The 16,718-nt window shown below is 37.2% G+C and overlaps 3 protein-coding genes across 3 annotated transcripts; 2 read left to right on the forward strand and 1 right to left on the reverse strand.

Annotated features, from left to right (window-relative positions):
* Nucleotides 1–659: 659 nt before the first annotated feature.
* LOC125215252 (chorismate mutase 2-like) lies at nt 660–2,189 on the reverse strand. Its single transcript, XM_048116619.1, has 4 exons — nt 1,858–2,189; nt 1,401–1,472; nt 1,086–1,325; nt 660–1,006 (listed from the first exon to the last, which is right to left on the reverse strand). Exons 1-4 carry the CDS (start codon nt 2,077–2,079, stop codon nt 785–787), a joined length of 756 nt encoding a protein of 251 aa, XP_047972576.1. The 5' UTR covers nt 2,080–2,189; the 3' UTR covers nt 660–784.
* A 1,648-nt stretch (nt 2,190–3,837) lies between these two features.
* LOC125215784 (protein POLAR LOCALIZATION DURING ASYMMETRIC DIVISION AND REDISTRIBUTION-like) lies at nt 3,838–5,322 on the forward strand. The gene is made up of 3 exons (XM_048117328.1): nt 3,838–4,291; nt 4,365–4,741; nt 4,835–5,322. Exons 1-3 carry the CDS (start codon nt 4,051–4,053, stop codon nt 5,120–5,122), a joined length of 906 nt encoding a protein of 301 aa, XP_047973285.1. The 5' UTR covers nt 3,838–4,050; the 3' UTR covers nt 5,123–5,322.
* Nucleotides 5,323–8,355: 3,033 nt separating this feature from the next.
* Nucleotides 8,356–14,506, forward strand: LOC125214649 (pleiotropic drug resistance protein 1-like). Its single transcript, XM_048115766.1, has 17 exons — nt 8,356–8,861; nt 8,951–9,071; nt 9,166–9,339; nt 9,429–9,588; nt 9,698–9,774; nt 9,982–11,027; nt 11,108–11,268; nt 11,352–11,455; nt 11,535–11,685; nt 11,775–11,944; nt 12,025–12,357; nt 12,441–12,731; nt 12,809–13,026; nt 13,116–13,343; nt 13,423–13,594; nt 13,677–13,931; nt 14,039–14,506. Exons 1-17 carry the CDS (start codon nt 8,503–8,505, stop codon nt 14,297–14,299), a joined length of 4,281 nt encoding a protein of 1,426 aa, XP_047971723.1. The 5' UTR covers nt 8,356–8,502; the 3' UTR covers nt 14,300–14,506.
* The last annotated feature ends 2,212 nt before the right edge of the window (nt 14,507–16,718 follow it).

Consider the following 16,718-nt stretch of genomic DNA (forward strand, 5'->3'; position numbering starts at 1 on the left):
ATTCGTACTTAGCATGTGTTGTGTGTGTCTATGTGAGCTTGGCTTCGAAAGAGAGGAATCAAATCAAAGGCTGCAGCGAGGGTGTTGGGGAAAAGGATGTCCCGTTGAATTTCTTGTCAGATTTTGGACAAGATCACATGATTTTTTGTTGGATTAAGAGAATGTTAGGATCGCATTGGATCTGACAAAAATAATGATAGATGTCTGATTGTTCCTTTCATTCTCAAACTCCCATCACTTTCATCATGCTCTACTAAATTTCTCACGTGCACGTGTTTCCGCGACAATTAGTTAATGAAGCTTTCGACAAATTAATGAATCTTGATTGAATTTTGGACTATGATTTTAATCATTGATTCCAATTTCCAACCTTAGTACAACAGTACTGCTCATTAAAGTTCAAACCGAATCTTTTTTTCCAAAAAAATCATTTCTTTTTTGTAATTTAGTGAGATCAACCAAAATTAAAACTTGATTGAAAATAAAAGAAGCCCCAAAATTAAAGGATTACTCTTTGCTTAATCTTAAATGTTAGTACTTGTGACAAACCAATGTAGTAATATACTTATTTAATACTTAACCAAGATTTTGAACACCTGTGCTTTAACTCTAATAGTTGCATTGATTCGTGGCAAAATGCATTTTCAAATAGTATTCACTCACAAAGAAGAAAAGGTGCAAGTATTGAAGATTTTATTAATTCCTCGGACACAAACTCAAATACATGAAAGAATGCTGATCTGAGTGTTGAAGTTCATCAAGAGATAACACAATGGAAAAATGTTCAATCAAGACGACGAAGAAGGTACTCGACTTGAACAAATTTAGTCAAAGGAATCACCCATTCCCCATAGAGCTGAGAAACCAGTTCAGGCTTAACCTTATAGCTGCCATTTTCTTGAAGCTCCACCTCCTGCCCGAACACCATCGCCTTCTTCTCCACTCGTTTCTTGATCGCCTCTTCCACGCTCTCAAACGTCAATAACTTCATCAAACCATCCTTGTCCTGCCCATCCCCCATCACATTAGTGCTTGCTTACCATAACCAAACAAATTAAGATGCCGCAGTGAAATGATGAAACTACCTTAGCAAGTATAGCCGGAGTATAGTCTTGAGGGGAGTCTCTGAATTTCACCTCAGCCACAAATTTGCCATAATGGATCCTTCTTGAGAGAGCCTGCAGACATGCTAGATCAGAGGCTGCAGTGGCGGCATAGTTCCTGTCATCATCGCCCTTGGCAGCAATGAGAGGGATCAGCATGTTGAGGTAATGGTTGAGTATCTTGGAGTTTATGTTGATGCATGCTCCTGAAGGATGCAACACCTAAAAAGTTCCAAATGCGCCATGTATAAATCTTCAAGATTTATGAGGAGAGTATGAGTTGGGATTAATTCTTACAGGATTGTGTTTAAGAGGAGGTAAACTATCCGGGAAGAATGCGTTTTCTTCCGGTGATGTGTAACGACCAGCCTGCAAAGTGCAAACAGAATGATTATGTAAAGCAGAATGCTATATTCCACAACTAGTTGTTACCATGAATCCCAACTATACTAATTGAAAAAATATGTAAGTAAATTCAATTAGAAGGGTATATAATTGGATGCAGTTGCAATATTTGGAGGTCAAATTGTTGCTTATCCTATGATAATTGTTTTTAGAATGTCACGTGGCATTTCATAAACCAATACAATCAAGTGGTAATGGTCAACAAGCACTTAATATATCGCACATTTTATGTATGATGGCATCATGATTATCAACAGAGTAAGAATGCAAAAAAATTAGAGGTCTTTCACAAAAAGAAGAAACGCAAAGGTCTGAAATTTGAAAGACAAAAACACACACGTATATATACCTTAGCTTGAACAGCTTCGGATTCCTTAATGAACAAGTGCAGCAGAGAAGGCGCAGCCGCAGCGGATTGATCGTACAATCGCGAGTTGATCGGATATTTGGACCTCTCAATGAGACTGAAGATGATGCTATCTTCCTCCCGCACCAGACTCCTCCTCAACCACTCCAGATTCAGCAAGCTATCCGCATACGCCCCTTCTTCAATTTCACAACAATCACCCATATTTCCAATTCAATTACCTGGAAAAGGGGATGTTTCGAAAAAGCCCTAAACTAGAAATTGGGGGTGAGGGTATTGACTATTGATGAGAGATCTGAAAAGTGTAGAGTGAAGGGCGGAGTGCACGGTGCGGCTTTTGTCGTCATTGTATAGGTATTGGAATATGCTTATCTAGCTACATGGTGAAATTATCAAGTCAAAAAGTTATGCCATCTCATTTTAGGGCTCTAGATTATTTTAATTATAGATAGGTTAAAATATTATAGGTTTTATTCTCCTATTTTAATCTATTTACAGTTAAAATAAAATTTTATTAATGTATTATGAGTTACTTAGACATGTAAGTCAAACATATAAATTCTTATCATATACTGTCAAACAAACAAAAAATTATGGCAGCACAAGTATACCTTTGGTCGTAGTTATTTAAATATATTTTGTTAAGAGAATAGAAAAGGGGCACATTATTACTATATGCTTAGAAATGTTTATAGATTAATCCAAAATACCTAAGCACCTTGTACCTCTTTTAGAAGAAAGAGAGATCTTAGAGTTATAAAGGATTATGAAATACTAGTAGTAGGTTATAAGCACACAAGCTTGTGTTGGATAAATGGGCCAATCCACCCTAAACCCATCTACACTTACTTCCTCCGTCCCACAAAGATTGTCCCATTTTTCTATTTCCGTCCGTCCCACAAAGTTTGTCCCATTTCACTTTTACCCATTTTTGGTAGTGGATCCCATATTCCATCAACTCATTCCTACTCACATTTTATTATAAAACTAATGTTGTACTTTAAAAGTAGGACCCACATCCCACCAACTTTTTCAACCCATTTTTCATTACATTTCTTAAAATCCGTGCCGAATTAAAGTGAGACTATCTTTGTTTCTAAAATATGGTTTATTTCTATTTATTCACGTGGAACTGTATTGTTTGAGGTAGGAAAATAGAGTTTTATTCTAAGCCGATTTCGTGTGATTAGATGTACAAATTATGAGTTATATCTTATAATTAGATATATTTAGTCACTTCTCGACATAATAACTACTCCATAATCATAATCATAATCATAATCATATATGCAATGGGAAAAACACTTAGCACATAAAATAAATGAATGGATAGGGTAAAAATGCAAGTGGCGGTGGTGGCAACAGCAGAATTTGTTACTCCCTCTTTTCTTACAAAAGATGTCATATTTTCTTTTCTAATTTGTCCCATAAAAAATGTCACATTTTCTTTTTCGGAAAAAGTTCTCTCTCACATGAATATAAAAATTATATTTTCTCTCTCCATTTAACACACAAAATAAAACCTCCTAAAATCCGTGCCGATCCACAAGTGTGACATCTTTTATGGGACGGAGGGAGTACTTGTTACAGCATCGCCCTGAAGCCACATGAAAATATCACTGCAAATAACAATATTTTTGAAGCCATGTATTTATTATCGCATAAATTACGACTTCTATACATGCTTTTAACATGTACTATGGATGTCCACGCACAAAATAATTCTTCACAACATAATGGCAAATAAATTCAAATTTTATTAAATTTTTCAACTAAATTTTTTAGCTGCGAGGTGAATTAGAATTTGACATTCACGTGGTTTTTACAAAAATTTGCCAACTTTGAATCGGCAATCATTTACTTTAGCCATTTGAAGCACTTTCCATTTAAAGGCATTAAATATTGGGTTTTGCGTTAGGTAGCCAATTAAATACAGAAATCTCGAAAATCGTCACCTTTCAAAATTTCCCTCCACCTTGAATGAATTTGAAGCACCTCACTTAATTCTCGTGATCGATTTATTTGCTCACTCACCAAACGCTCTTCAATTTCTCTGCCCGCCATTAATGGAAACTCGAAATCAGATTTCCAATTACTTAATTCAGCAATGCGATTCAAATTCTGTATATAATAAGTAGCCTACCGTAGCAGACTTCTTCGTATTGTTGTTCCACAATGAGCTGCGACGGTGCTGCGGCGGCGAAGGATCGGAGGCCGCGGCGGAGGACAGAGATCTGCCGGAGCTTCACTTGTATGTCGCCATCGTTTATCTTCCGGCGTTGGTTCAATGGCGGGAAATCTAGGTTTTCGAGAACAGAATTTGCAGAGAGAAATTGGGGGAAAGGGGAAATCGATGCGGATCTGGATGTACAGAGTGAATTAGGAATGGTATCTCCTTCCTCGGAAGATTTTTCAGGTAAATTTGTGAATATAGTATGCGATTATAGCTTCGATTGAATCGTTTGTGAATTGTGAGTTTGTCTCTGCAGAAATTGGGAAAGAGGCTCCGGTCAATGTTGGAATTGGGTATGGTATGATTTATCTTGTTAGAACTGAGCTCAACAAGATGGCTGAGTTGAGGAAAAGAGTTGAATCACTTCTGCAGCATCTCCAAACAGAGATCGAAAATCAAGACGACGAACACCTTTACATGCCCTCGGCATCCACCAGAGCTCATGTCGAAGAAATCATGTATGATGAGCAGCATGAATCGATTCAATGCTCATCCCCAAATGATGTCAATCAGCCTGAAATTGATCAATTTAGGCTGGAGGGTAGTTCGAGAATGGATCAACTTGAGGCAGAACTCGAAGCTGAAATCGGTCGCCTACATCTCGAAGAGGATGGAGAAGTGTTTCATCCAGAGGTACAAAATGCCAGATTTTGTACTGATCACTTATTTCTTGATGATAGGCTTAGCGAATTTGAATTGATTTCCCCAAATTTTGTGATGGCACAGGTAAATGTGGAGCAAAATGCAGCTGAATTGAGCCTAAATGCGTGCTGCGAAGAACACGAATATGGCACGGATGAGTTCCACGGGGTATCTCCGAGAGAGCTTGAGAGAAAGTTGTACCAAGTGATGGAGGTGAGGCAGCAAGAGAGGATAAAAGAGCTTGAAGCAGCTTTAGAATACGCGGTGCGGGAGCTAGAGGAGAAGGAAAGAGAGGTTTCGCTGTGGAGAGACGCGGGCCGCCTCGTTGCCCAGCACCTCCCCGCCATCTCCACCGTGTTGGCTCAACTGTGAAACTAATGATGGAACCAGAATTTGAAGTTATTGAAAGGGGATGTAGTCTGGTTATGAACTCTGTATAGAAATGCAATGCCCATGAAAATGTGGGGGCATTATTGTTAGTTTCCTGGAAGTTTTGGGTTTGTTTGCTAAATATTTTTCAGGAATATAGGGTGCCAATGAGAATAACAGCAAATCACACCTCCAGTTCCATACTATAAGCCCAATCCTTATATTGTTGGACATGTATTTTTATCTATGCACTTTATTTGGACACATATTTTTATCTAAAAACCCAAGATGCATTGATTGAAGAACAAATCATTCAAAAAATCAAAATATTATAATATATAAGTGCAATTCTAGAAGCAATTGTCTAACTATAAACTACTAAAAGTAAATATTTTTTTATTTGATCCGGAAATCTGGTTTGGTTTCATTTTTGTGTTTTGTTTACGTTGATTTTATTTTTATTAGAATAATAATACTACTAACTGGAACAGATTTTACTTTTTGGCGAGGACAGTCGAGTTCACAATTTATTTTATTTTTATTTTTGTAATTATCAAGGGTAACTAGTCCCTTGGATTAAATTTTTATTATTCTCATTGACTCTAAATGTACCATATTATGCATCAATAATTATGCCCTGTGAAATGGGGAGAAAAAGCACACGATAAATCTAAAAGAAAAAGGAAAGGACTAGACGACCATCTAGATGCGCACGACGACTAGAACGTGTGTAAGACTTGAAGAAGAGTATAAGACTCATCCTTAATTTACTGCTACAAAATTCCAAACTCTTATTTGACTTTTCCTTTTATTCAATGTTTATTTATTTATTTTTTTAATTCTGGTGAATTTATTTCATTCAATCTATCCATGAAGCAATTGACTAACCGATTGCTCAAACAATTTGACGCATACGATCACATTTTTTAAAAAAATTGGTAGACAGAAATCAAGGAAGGTTTATACTTTCATTTCTCTGATGCTCATTAATAATTTTAATAAATCTTTGTCTAAATTTGTAATTAATAAGAAAAATACTTAATATATAATCTTTTAGAGCATAAGTTAATTTAGTTTTTTAAAATTACTAGTTCTTATTTTAAAAAGAATCCCTATCGAGTATACATTTAGTTTTACATTATTATCATCAAGCACATTTGAAGGCCCCTACTGCCAGAAGAAAAATGTAATAATATAAAACTCTAAGATGGTATTAAATGGTTGTCGGCAAATATAGTCAAAGTTGGTTACACAAAATGCAACTATCAACGAACTAAATTGAAGGTATATTATTTCCTCTTGTAGTTGAGAACAGAATCATAAAGATTATAATGTGCTTGTATGTCAAGGAAAAATAGTTAGAATTAGGGCATAATGAACAAGGAGTTGGGGCAAAAAAACGACATCGTTTGCAAGGTTTTACGGACTCACCAAACATAATTTCTAGAATGCGGAAAACTTCTATTGAATTTCATACCCAAAACTCAAAAGTCAATCGGTTCCAAATTTAATTCATTTAATCTTAATTATTTGATTTTTTTTATATTCATTTAATCTTTATTTTGATTACTCCACCATTATATTGATATTTCATACTAGGAAGAGACTACCAAATTTACAAAATGAGGAATTAAAGTCAAAGTAGGAATTTTACACATGGCTAAAGCTAGGATTTTTCTTCTTATTTTTTTTATTTATGGAAATAAAGCACGAGCTTTTTGGATGAAATTGTATTGATTGTAAAATAATATAGTCTTATCTTAATTTTGCACCTGGCTAAAGCTGGGATTTTTAGTCTTTTTTCTTTTATGGAAATAAAGCACGAGCTCTTTAGATTAAATTGTATTTATTGTAAGATAATATAGTCTTATCTGGATTTTACACCTGGTTAAAGCTGGGATTTTTCTTCTTTTTATTTTATGGAAATAAAGATTTTTCTTCTTTTTATTTTATGGAAATAAAGTACGAGCTGTTTAGTTATAAATTGTATAATTTGTATTTATTGTAAGATAATATAGTCTTATCTTGATTTTACAGCTGGCTAATGCTGGGATTAATTTTTTTTTTCTTATAATTATAAAGCACTCGCTCTTCAGATTAAATTGTATTTATTGTAAGATAATATAGTCTTATCTTGATTTTAGACCTGGCTAAAGCTAGATTTTTTTCCCTTTTTCTTTTATGGAAATAAAGCAAGATTAAATTGTATATATTATAAGATAATAGGAATATAGTCTTATCTTGATAGTGATAATAAGAGTAGGTTGGTTGATTTGAAGCTCGTAGGAAATGGGCGACCGTAATGGTCTCATACCTCATTCAATGGTCGCATATCAAATAAAAATAATTGAGCAAGATATTATTATTTTATATTTTAGGATCTCCAATAATGTCCAGTCAATAATATACTTCTTTGATAGAGTTATTTAAAAAATAATAAATAATAAAAAGATTTTGAGACCTAAAACTTTGTTTGAATATAAAAATGGAAGGGATTTTCAAGTTTAACTAGTTATATACATAGGCTAAAGGCCGTCAGCCCGTCACCAAAAATTCAACTAAAATTGAACAAATTAAAATTATGACAAGCTGAGCATCTAAGTAATAAAAAGCATTTACAATATCAATTATTTGCACCAAACGTTAGGCCAAAAGGGGAAATATCTAAAAAATTACTACATTATTATTATATGCACACAGTTAATAGACACTTCATAATTAATTCTACAATAAACTTGTCAGAGTTAAAAGTTCTTATATCATTATATCAAATTTGGTGATTTAAGTACCAAAATCTGTTACACTGTTCACTTTCCCAAATCAGGGTAAGAATTGGGATAAATATTACAGTAACTAAATTAACACCACTTTTACTGTTTTACACACATGTTATCAATTAATTAAACGAAAACAAACACTAAATAATGAGCTAGTAAATAGTAAAAATTGAGGCCTAATTAGGTTGACCTTATGCCTCAGCAGCCAATCAGATTCTAGCAACCATAGAAGCATAAAATTGACCTAAATTCCAAATACTAGAAGCCTTGGATGTTTTTGGTCACTGATGCCGTCAGATACATTAATACAAGTAAAATTCAGAATTCTGACTTTTCAAATGAGAAAACTCATATTTTTTGAAGAGTAAAGCCGCCTTAAAATTTCACTTGCATCACCACCCTTTTACCTATATATACATATAAGATACACTTTCCATGCAACAATTCAACAAACTAAACAATATCTTCATTCTTTCATTGCATCAAAACTTCATTCATTCATTCATCCCACACCCCTTTTCAGGGGAAGAGGATCATCTCTAACATCTCCAAATTTCAAGAAAAGACTAAAAAAAGGACTAGTTTTGAGAGATTTTGTTGTGAGAAATGGATACAGGGGAACTTTACAGAGCTAGCAATAGCTTGAGAGCACCTAGTACGAGAGGAGGAAGCGCTAGCTACCGCGCAAACAGCTCCAACATATGGAGAAACACGGGAATGGAGGTCTTCTCCCGCTCTGCCCGTGAGGAGGATGACGAGGAGGCCTTGAGGTGGGCGGCCCTCGAGAAGCTTCCCACCTTCGACCGCCTCAGGAAAGGCCTCATCTTCGGATCAAAGGGCGCCAACGAGATTGAGATCGAGAATCTCGGGTATGATGACAAGAGGAAGTTGGTGGAGAGGTTGGTCACCAATGTGGAGGATGATAATGAGAAGTTCTTGCTCAAGCATAGGAACAGACTTGATAGGTACCATTTTTTTGGGTCTTTTTTTTGTGTGTTTTTTGTTGATTGGAGGTGTAATCTAAATTATCTAATTATGCATTGTTTTTGGTTAGGGTTGGGATTGAAATACCAACAATTGAAGTGAGGTTTCAGAATCTCAACATTGATGCACATGCCTATAGTGCAAAGAGATCTCTTCCTACTTTCATCAATTTCAACATCAACATAATAGAGGTATGTTATGTTTCTCTTTCGAATATAGCGAGATGACATCATCAATATACACGCGACATGTAACTGATAATTAATTCGTACTTTCTTTTTTCAGGGATTTCTAAACACCCTTCACTTACTCCCTAGCCAAAAGAAGCCCTTCACAATTTTGAAAGATGTTAGTGGGATAATCAAGCCAAGTAGGATGACTTTGCTCTTAGGCCCTCCAAGCTCTGGGAAAACAACCCTTTTGCTTGCTCTGGCTGGAAAGCTTGATGAATCACTTCAAGTAAGATTATTTATTTTTATATATAGATAGATAGATATCTTAACTAAAATAAACATAATTTTAATCAATTTTTTGATATATTTTCTCAGGTATCTGGCAAAGTAACTTATAATGGACATGGGATGGAAGAGTTTATACCACAAAAAACTGCAGCATACATTAGCCAGCATGATCTTCATATTGGAGAAATGACCGTTAGAGAAACGTTAGCGTTTTCTGCTCGATGTCAAGGGGTTGGCTCTCGCTACGGTTCGTACAGTTACAATAGATTAATCTTCATTTTGCAGTGTGAAATTATAAGACTTTCTAATTATTAATTAACTAGTACTAGTACTAACTATATTAACAATTTGAACAGAGATGCTGGCTGAACTATCAAGGAGAGAGAAAGCAGCCAACATTAAACCAGATCCTGATATTGACATCTACATGAAGGTATTTTCAAAAAACATCTAAAAATATATTTTGAATTTTTTGTCTGCTTAGCTGTTTAACTTTTTCTGTATGATCATTATACTAATGTCATCAGTACTTAATATTGATATTTTTTGTGTGACAGTTAATACAGTAGAATTATTTAATTATTATACCATGGTATTATTTCTCTAGCAAAAAATTAAATAAAAATAAAAATGAATGCAGGCGGCGGCGACGGAAGGAGACGCCGCAAATGTCGTCACCGACTACGTACTCAAGGTCCTCGGACTCGACATCTGCGCCGACACACTGGTCGGCGACGAGATGGTCCGAGGAATCTCCGGCGGCCAGAAAAAGCGAGTCACGACCGGAGAAATGCTGGTGGGGCCCGCCCGCGCCCTCTTCATGGACGAAATCTCCACCGGCCTCGACAGCTCCACCACTTTCCAAATCGTCAACATGCTCCGGCAGCAGGTCCACATCATGAAGGGCACCGCCTTCATCTCCCTCCTGCAGCCCGCGCCGGAGACCTACGACCTCTTCGACGACATCCTCCTCCTCTCCGACGGCCAGGTCGTCTACCAAGGCCCCCGCGAACAAGTCCTCGCCTTCTTCGAATCCGTCGGCTTCAAATGCCCGGACCGGAAAGGAGTCGCCGATTTCTTACAAGAGGTCACGTCGAAGAAGGACCAGGAGCAGTACTGGGCCCGCCGCGACCAGCCCTACCGCTACATTTCGGTCAAGGAGTTCGCGGACGCGTTCAAGTCCTCCGTCGTCGGGAGGAGCCTCTCGGAGGAGCTATCCGTGCCGTACGACAAGAGCAAGAGCCATCCCGCGGCTTTGACCACGGAGAAATTCGGTTTGGGGAAGAAGGAGCTTTTCAAAGCATGCAGTGACAGAGAGTACTTATTGATGAAGAGGAACTCGTTTGTTTACTTCTTCAAGTTGTTCCAAATAACGGTCATTTCCCTTGTTGCGATGACGGTTTTCTTCCGGACTGAGATGAGCAAGGAGACTATAGCAGACGGCGGCATCTACACCGGCGCTCTGTTTTTCACTGTGATTATGGTGATGTTTAACGGAATGGCGGATCTGGCTATGACGATTTATAAGCTCCCGGTGTTTTACAAGCAGAGGGATATGTATTTCTTCCCGCCGTGGGCTTACGCGATTCCCTCGTGGGTGTTGAAGATTCCGATCACCTTCGTTGAAGTTGGTATTTGGGTTTTTTTGACCTACTACGTCATCGGATTCGATCCTAATGTTACGAGGTAGATTGAATGATTTTTTTTGTTGAGTTGGATGTTGAAATTGATGAGTTGTTGATTGAGATTTTTATCAATGGTTGCAGATTTTTGAAGCAGTATTTGTTGTTGCTGGTTGTGCATCAAGCGGCCTCGGCGTTGTTCAGATTCATTGGAGCTGCGGGGAGGAACATGATCGTTGCGAACACATTTGGTTTGTTTGCGTTGCTTCTCCTCTTTGCATTGGGTGGTTTTGTGCTGTCACGAGGTATGAAATGAAATTGAATGGATTTGAATGCAATGTTTTGTTACTATAGATCAATGTCTTATAAAATGTTTGGATAACTGCAGAGGATGTGAAGTCATGGTGGATTTGGGGATACTATGCTTCACCATTGATGTATTTCCAGAATGCAATTTTAGTGAATGAATTCACAGGCCACAGCTGGAGCAGAGTAAGACATTATCACTGTTACTATTGTTATATCTTTTGAATGCAAAAATTGATGGTTTTTGTGATGAACATTGGTGTAGATCGTAAACGGGACAGCGTTAGGGATTCGTGTCATGGAATCCCGAGGATTCTACACTGACACGTATTGGTACTGGATTGGAGTAGGAGCTTCTGTTGGTTTCGTGTTCCTATTCAACATTATGTACCTTGCTTCTCTCACTTTTCTCAATGGTGAGTATCTACTTCATCATATAGAGATAAATGATCTTTTATTAAAGAATGGATTAAGTTAAATGTTGGTTTTTGAATGAATGGTGCAGCGTTCGACAAGCCTCAAGCTGTCTTACCCGAAGAGGAAGACGATCATGTATCCTTAACCACAGGAGAAGGCGTTGTTGCGACTGGGAACGACAACAGAGGAATGGTGCTCCCATTCAAGCCACATTCCATCACATTTGATGACATTAGATACTCGGTTGACATGCCAGCAGTAAGTTGAAGAGTTTGAGATAAAGAAAGATAGAGGGGGGATGTGTTTGATTAGATGAACTAAACATATTTGTATTGTAGGAAATGAAAGCTCAAGGAGCTACTGAAGATAGACTCGAGCTGTTGAAGGGTGTGAGTGGAGCTTTTAGGCCTGGTGTTCTCACAGCTTTGATGGGAGTTAGTGGAGCAGGTAAAACCACACTGATGGATGTGCTGGCCGGAAGGAAAACAGGCGGTTACATTGACGGAGAGATTACAATCTCCGGGTATCCAAAGAACCAAGCAACATTCGCTAGGATCTCTGGATATTGTGAACAGAACGATATCCATTCACCAAATGTTACTGTGTACGAGTCCCTCGTTTACTCAGCATGGCTGCGTCTGCCAAGCGAAGTGGATTCAGAGACAAGAAAGGTTTTTACACATTCATAAACTTATAAGTATATAATTTCACAGTTGATGATACTGATAATCCATTCTGATCTGATCTATCACAGATGTTTATTGAGGAGGTGATGGAGCTAGTAGAGCTCAAGAGTTTGAGAGGAGCACTAGTAGGATTACCAGGTGTCAGTGGTCTTTCAACCGAGCAACGGAAGAGGCTAACAATAGCGGTTGAGCTTGTGGCGAATCCTTCAATCATATTCATGGATGAGCCCACTTCAGGGCTAGATGCCCGAGCTGCTGCAATCGTGATGAGAACGGTCAGGAACACTGTCAACACTGGACGAACTGTGGTTTGTACAATCCATCAGCCTAGCATCGACATTTTTGAAGCGTTTGATGAGGTACACTACATGCCTATCATCTATAGTCACTACCATTAGTACCAACAACACTATAATTACAATGATGTCTTTGGCAGTTATTCTTGATGAAACGAGGAGGTGAAGAAATCTACGTTGGACCTTTGGGCCGTCAATCAAACCATCTGATCAAATACTTTGAATCGGTTGAAGGAGTATCAAAGATCAAAGAAGGCTACAATCCAGCTACATGGATGCTTGAAGTCACCACTTCCGCTCAAGAACTGATGCTCGGGGTCGACTTCGTTGATCACTACAAGAAATCTGACCTATACCAGTTAGTCATCCTACCATGCAACTTTCAAAAAATGTTGTAATCATCCATTAGTTTTCATCTCAGATGCTAATAATGTTGAGCTTTTGCAGGAGGAACAAAGCCTTGATCAAGGAACTGAACGTCCCTCGCCCTGGCACGCAAGATCTCTATTTCGCATCACAGTACTCTCAATCTTTCCTCACGCAATGCATTGCTTGCCTGTGGAAACAACACTGGTCTTACTGGAGGAATCCTCCCTACACGGCCGTCAGATTCCTGTTCACAATGTTTATTGCTATCATCTTCGGCACCATGTTCTGGGACCTCGGCTCTAAATGGTAACTAGAACTCCGACTCAAAACAGACTCAGACATGCACCTAATCGAATACTAAACTTATAAACTCCGTGAATTACAGGGACACACAGCAAGATCTGCTAAACGCAATGGGTTCCATGTATGCTTCCATCAACTTCTTGGGATTCCAGTATGGTTCCACAGTTCAACCCGTGGTGGCCATCGAGAGAACCGTGTTCTACAGAGAGAGAGCAGCCGGAATGTACTCAGCCTTACCCTATGCATTCTCACAAGTAAGCAACCATCACATTTTCCAACAACACCATTCTTTAGTTCCTACCAAATCACTAACAACTTAACTGTTTTGTGGTGTAGTTTCTGATCGAGATTCCTTACGTCTTTGTCCAATCCGTCATCTACGGCCTCATTGTCTACTCCATGATGGGATTCGACTGGACCGCTGAAAAATTCTTCTGGTTCTTATTCTTCTTCTTCATGTCGTTGCTCAACTTCGTCCTCTATGGCATGATGACTGTCGCGGTCACTCCCAACCACAACGTCGCCTCCATCATCTCGTCCTTCTTCTACGGAATCTGGAACCTCTTCTCAGGATTCGTCGTCCCACGTCCAGTAAGTTTATGCTTAACTTAGTTAAATATGTAAATTTTGCAATACTAATAAATAATAGTAATGATCAAAATATTAACCAAAACTACTTGGCCTTGTTTGTATAACAGAGGATCCCAATATGGGTGAGATGGTACTACTGGGCAACTCCGATGGCGTACACCTTGTACGGCATGATCATCACACAGTTCGGAGAGATTGAGGATGTCATGACTGACCAAAACGTCAGTGTGAAACAGTTCTTGAAAGACTACTTTGGTTTCGAGAAGGGCCAGCTCGGATTGGTGGCCGGAATGGTTGTCGGATTCGTTGCTCTTTTCACTTTCATCTTCGCCTTCTCCATTCGGACATTCAACTTTCAGAGAAGATGATCGAGGCGGCCATCGCCATTTATCTTCATTTCACTAAATTGTAGTATTAGTATATATCTGAAATGTGATTGTTGCTTTATCCAATTAATTAATTACTATAGCTTTTTTTCACTTCTTTGTACACTATCTATCACATGATAGAGATGTGAAATGTTCTTTTGCAAATTTTCTTGGAATAAATGAAATCTTATTTATTAAGTATTTTTATCACTAGCTCCATCTATACAGAATTAATGTTCATTATTTCATAAATTTATGCACACTTCGCTCAATAAGATAAATCATCTTGGGCTACAAACCCATGTATTAATAACTTTTTAACATATAGCATCAAAATGAGTAAATATGAAACCTTTTTGGATTATGCAAATCTCTAAATAATCTTTTTTCTTCATCGACAGAAAATAGTGAATTCCATAAGTAATCGGTGCAAATCAGAAATTAACACTCATGAAAAAGACAAAATATCTGAATTTTGAACCGAATTTAGGAATTGGAAATTATGAATGTTAGAGAACAGTGTATATGGCGTCGTTCGAGTAATTATCCCTATTGTGAGCCAAACTACTAATACCAAATTATCAGAATTCAAGGGCATTGATAAAGGGCTGTGATTTGGAGCCGGGCCGGGCCGGGCCGAGATTGATTTGCGGTTCAGTGCTTTGTGTGGGGTCCATATAATTTGCTTCTATATTACTCTATATATCATAGACATTTTATTTTTAGTTGTTTCTCTCATCTCATCTTGCTAGGGATCTCTTGTCTCAAAATTATTAGAATATTTAATATTAATTTAATCCCTATATAAAAAATAATAAAATATGTCCAAAATTGTGTCAAAAGTAATTGCTAGGGGAGAGCTTGCTACCTATATTGAACCGAATGTCTAATTACGAGAAACATGATTTCATATCAATCGTATCACAAAATTTCAGATAACAAAAGTGCGTGGGGCTACTTTTTCAGCTCTCTGAAGGAGGAAGTATATTGTTATTTTTGGTAGTTATGTAAATTATGCTAAACTCCTTGGTTTTATTTTCTTATTTTGAGTTCAATTTTTCGTAATAAAATGCCAATATTCATTTTAGTTGTTGATACTTTGAATCTACACCTCATCACCAAAAAAGTCAGTTGTTGGTATCTAGTACTTCCTCCGTCCCATATAATGCGTCTCATTTTGGTCGGGCACGGGTTTTAAGAAATATAATGAAAAGTGAGTTGAAAAAGTTAATGGAATGTGTGTCCTACATTTATATATTAGTTTTATAATAAAATATGAGTTAGAATGAGTTAGTGGAATATAAGGTCTACTATAAAAAATTGTAAAAGTGAAATTAGACAAATCATGTGAGACGGACCGAAATAGAAAAGTTGGATAAATTATGTGGGATAGAGGGAGTAATTATTTTGAATTTTAACTGGAACTTCTGAATTTGTTTGAAGCTATGCTGAAAGATCAATACTATGGATGGATGAAAATTGACAAATACTAGTAAAATCTTGACGTGTGCGCCTAGGCTTTGGTAATGATTTTAGATGAAATTAATTGAGTGAAGACTGGAATTTCAAACCCTCTTTTTTTTACATAAATATGCCGTAGTGTTTTCAAACTTTTTGTAATTAGCCAAACATCATAATATACTTTCTGCACGTCATACAATACTATTACTACGATGAAAGCACTCCTCTTCATTCTTGTGAATATAGTTTCAATTGTTGGTGCCTTAAACAGTATCTCCTCGGTTGTGCCACTAGATTTAGGACGTAAACTTCAAGTGAACTGTCCGATGATCATATATGTCGACAAAACGGGTAGAGGAAACTTCAGAAACATACAAGCAACAGTTGATTCCATCCCTCCAGGAGATTTGAAATGGATTTGCATACACGTTAAACAAGGGGAATACAGGTATGTGTATACATAATTATTCAACGTGAAACAAGTCCTTTTTTTAATACAGTGTTGTGATATGGAGTATATATAATCATTTTATGCATGCATTGAAAGAGTGTTCATCTCTAAGGAGAAGTCGTTCATACACATGGTCGGAGAGGGGCTGAGAGAAACGTATGGTGGGCTGGTGGTTAGGGAATTATTGACGTTCGTGGACTCCACGAACGTCAATAATTCCCTAAAAATCGCATGTCCAAAATCAAAATTTATTCATTTCATTGATTATAAAGAAATTATAGCCGAATAAAGAAATAATAGCCCAATTTGTCGATCAATGATCACAAACTCGTGCTATTTTCAAGTTTTATTAGATGGAGGGAGTATAAATTATCCTACAACTCCCACCCAAAACTAAAATAAAATAGATTAGCCAAATAAAGAAATACTACTTAATAGCCAAAATATAAATATGTTGGTGATTAATGATTACAAACACGTGCCATTTTCAAATTAAACTCGTGCTAT

Source organism: Salvia hispanica, chromosome 3 (assembly GCF_023119035.1).
Source record: "Salvia hispanica cultivar TCC Black 2014 chromosome 3, UniMelb_Shisp_WGS_1.0, whole genome shotgun sequence".
In the NCBI taxonomy this organism is placed as follows: domain Eukaryota; kingdom Viridiplantae; phylum Streptophyta; class Magnoliopsida; order Lamiales; family Lamiaceae; genus Salvia; species Salvia hispanica.

What these genes read in the sequence shown, in the direction of transcription:
- LOC125214649 (XM_048115766.1), top strand. Translation starts at nt 8,503, where the DNA reads ATGGATACAGGGGAACTTTACAGAGCTAGCAATAGCTTGAGAGCACCT. An exon ending in CATAGGAACAGACTTGATAG is followed by an intron (nt 8,862 to 8,950) that starts GTACCATTTTTT and finishes GTTTTTGGTTAG; the next exon opens with GGTTGGGATTGAAATACCAA. An exon ending in TGGGACCTCGGCTCTAAATG is followed by an intron (nt 13,344 to 13,422) that starts GTAACTAGAACT and finishes CGTGAATTACAG; the next exon opens with GGACACACAGCAAGATCTGC.
- LOC125215252 (XM_048116619.1), bottom strand. Translation starts at nt 2,079, where the DNA reads ATGGGTGATTGTTGTGAAATTGAAGAAGGGGCGTATGCGGATAGCTTG. An exon ending in CCGAAGCTGTTCAAGCTAAG is followed by an intron (nt 1,473 to 1,857) that starts GTATATATACGT and finishes TGCACTTTGCAG; the next exon opens with GCTGGTCGTTACACATCACC. An exon ending in CTCCTCTTAAACACAATCCT is followed by an intron (nt 1,326 to 1,400) that starts GTAAGAATTAAT and finishes GGAACTTTTTAG; the next exon opens with GTGTTGCATCCTTCAGGAGC.
- LOC125215784 (XM_048117328.1), top strand. Translation starts at nt 4,051, where the DNA reads ATGAGCTGCGACGGTGCTGCGGCGGCGAAGGATCGGAGGCCGCGGCGG. An exon ending in TTCCTCGGAAGATTTTTCAG is followed by an intron (nt 4,292 to 4,364) that starts GTAAATTTGTGA and finishes TTGTCTCTGCAG; the next exon opens with AAATTGGGAAAGAGGCTCCG. An exon ending in GAGAAGTGTTTCATCCAGAG is followed by an intron (nt 4,742 to 4,834) that starts GTACAAAATGCC and finishes GTGATGGCACAG; the next exon opens with GTAAATGTGGAGCAAAATGC.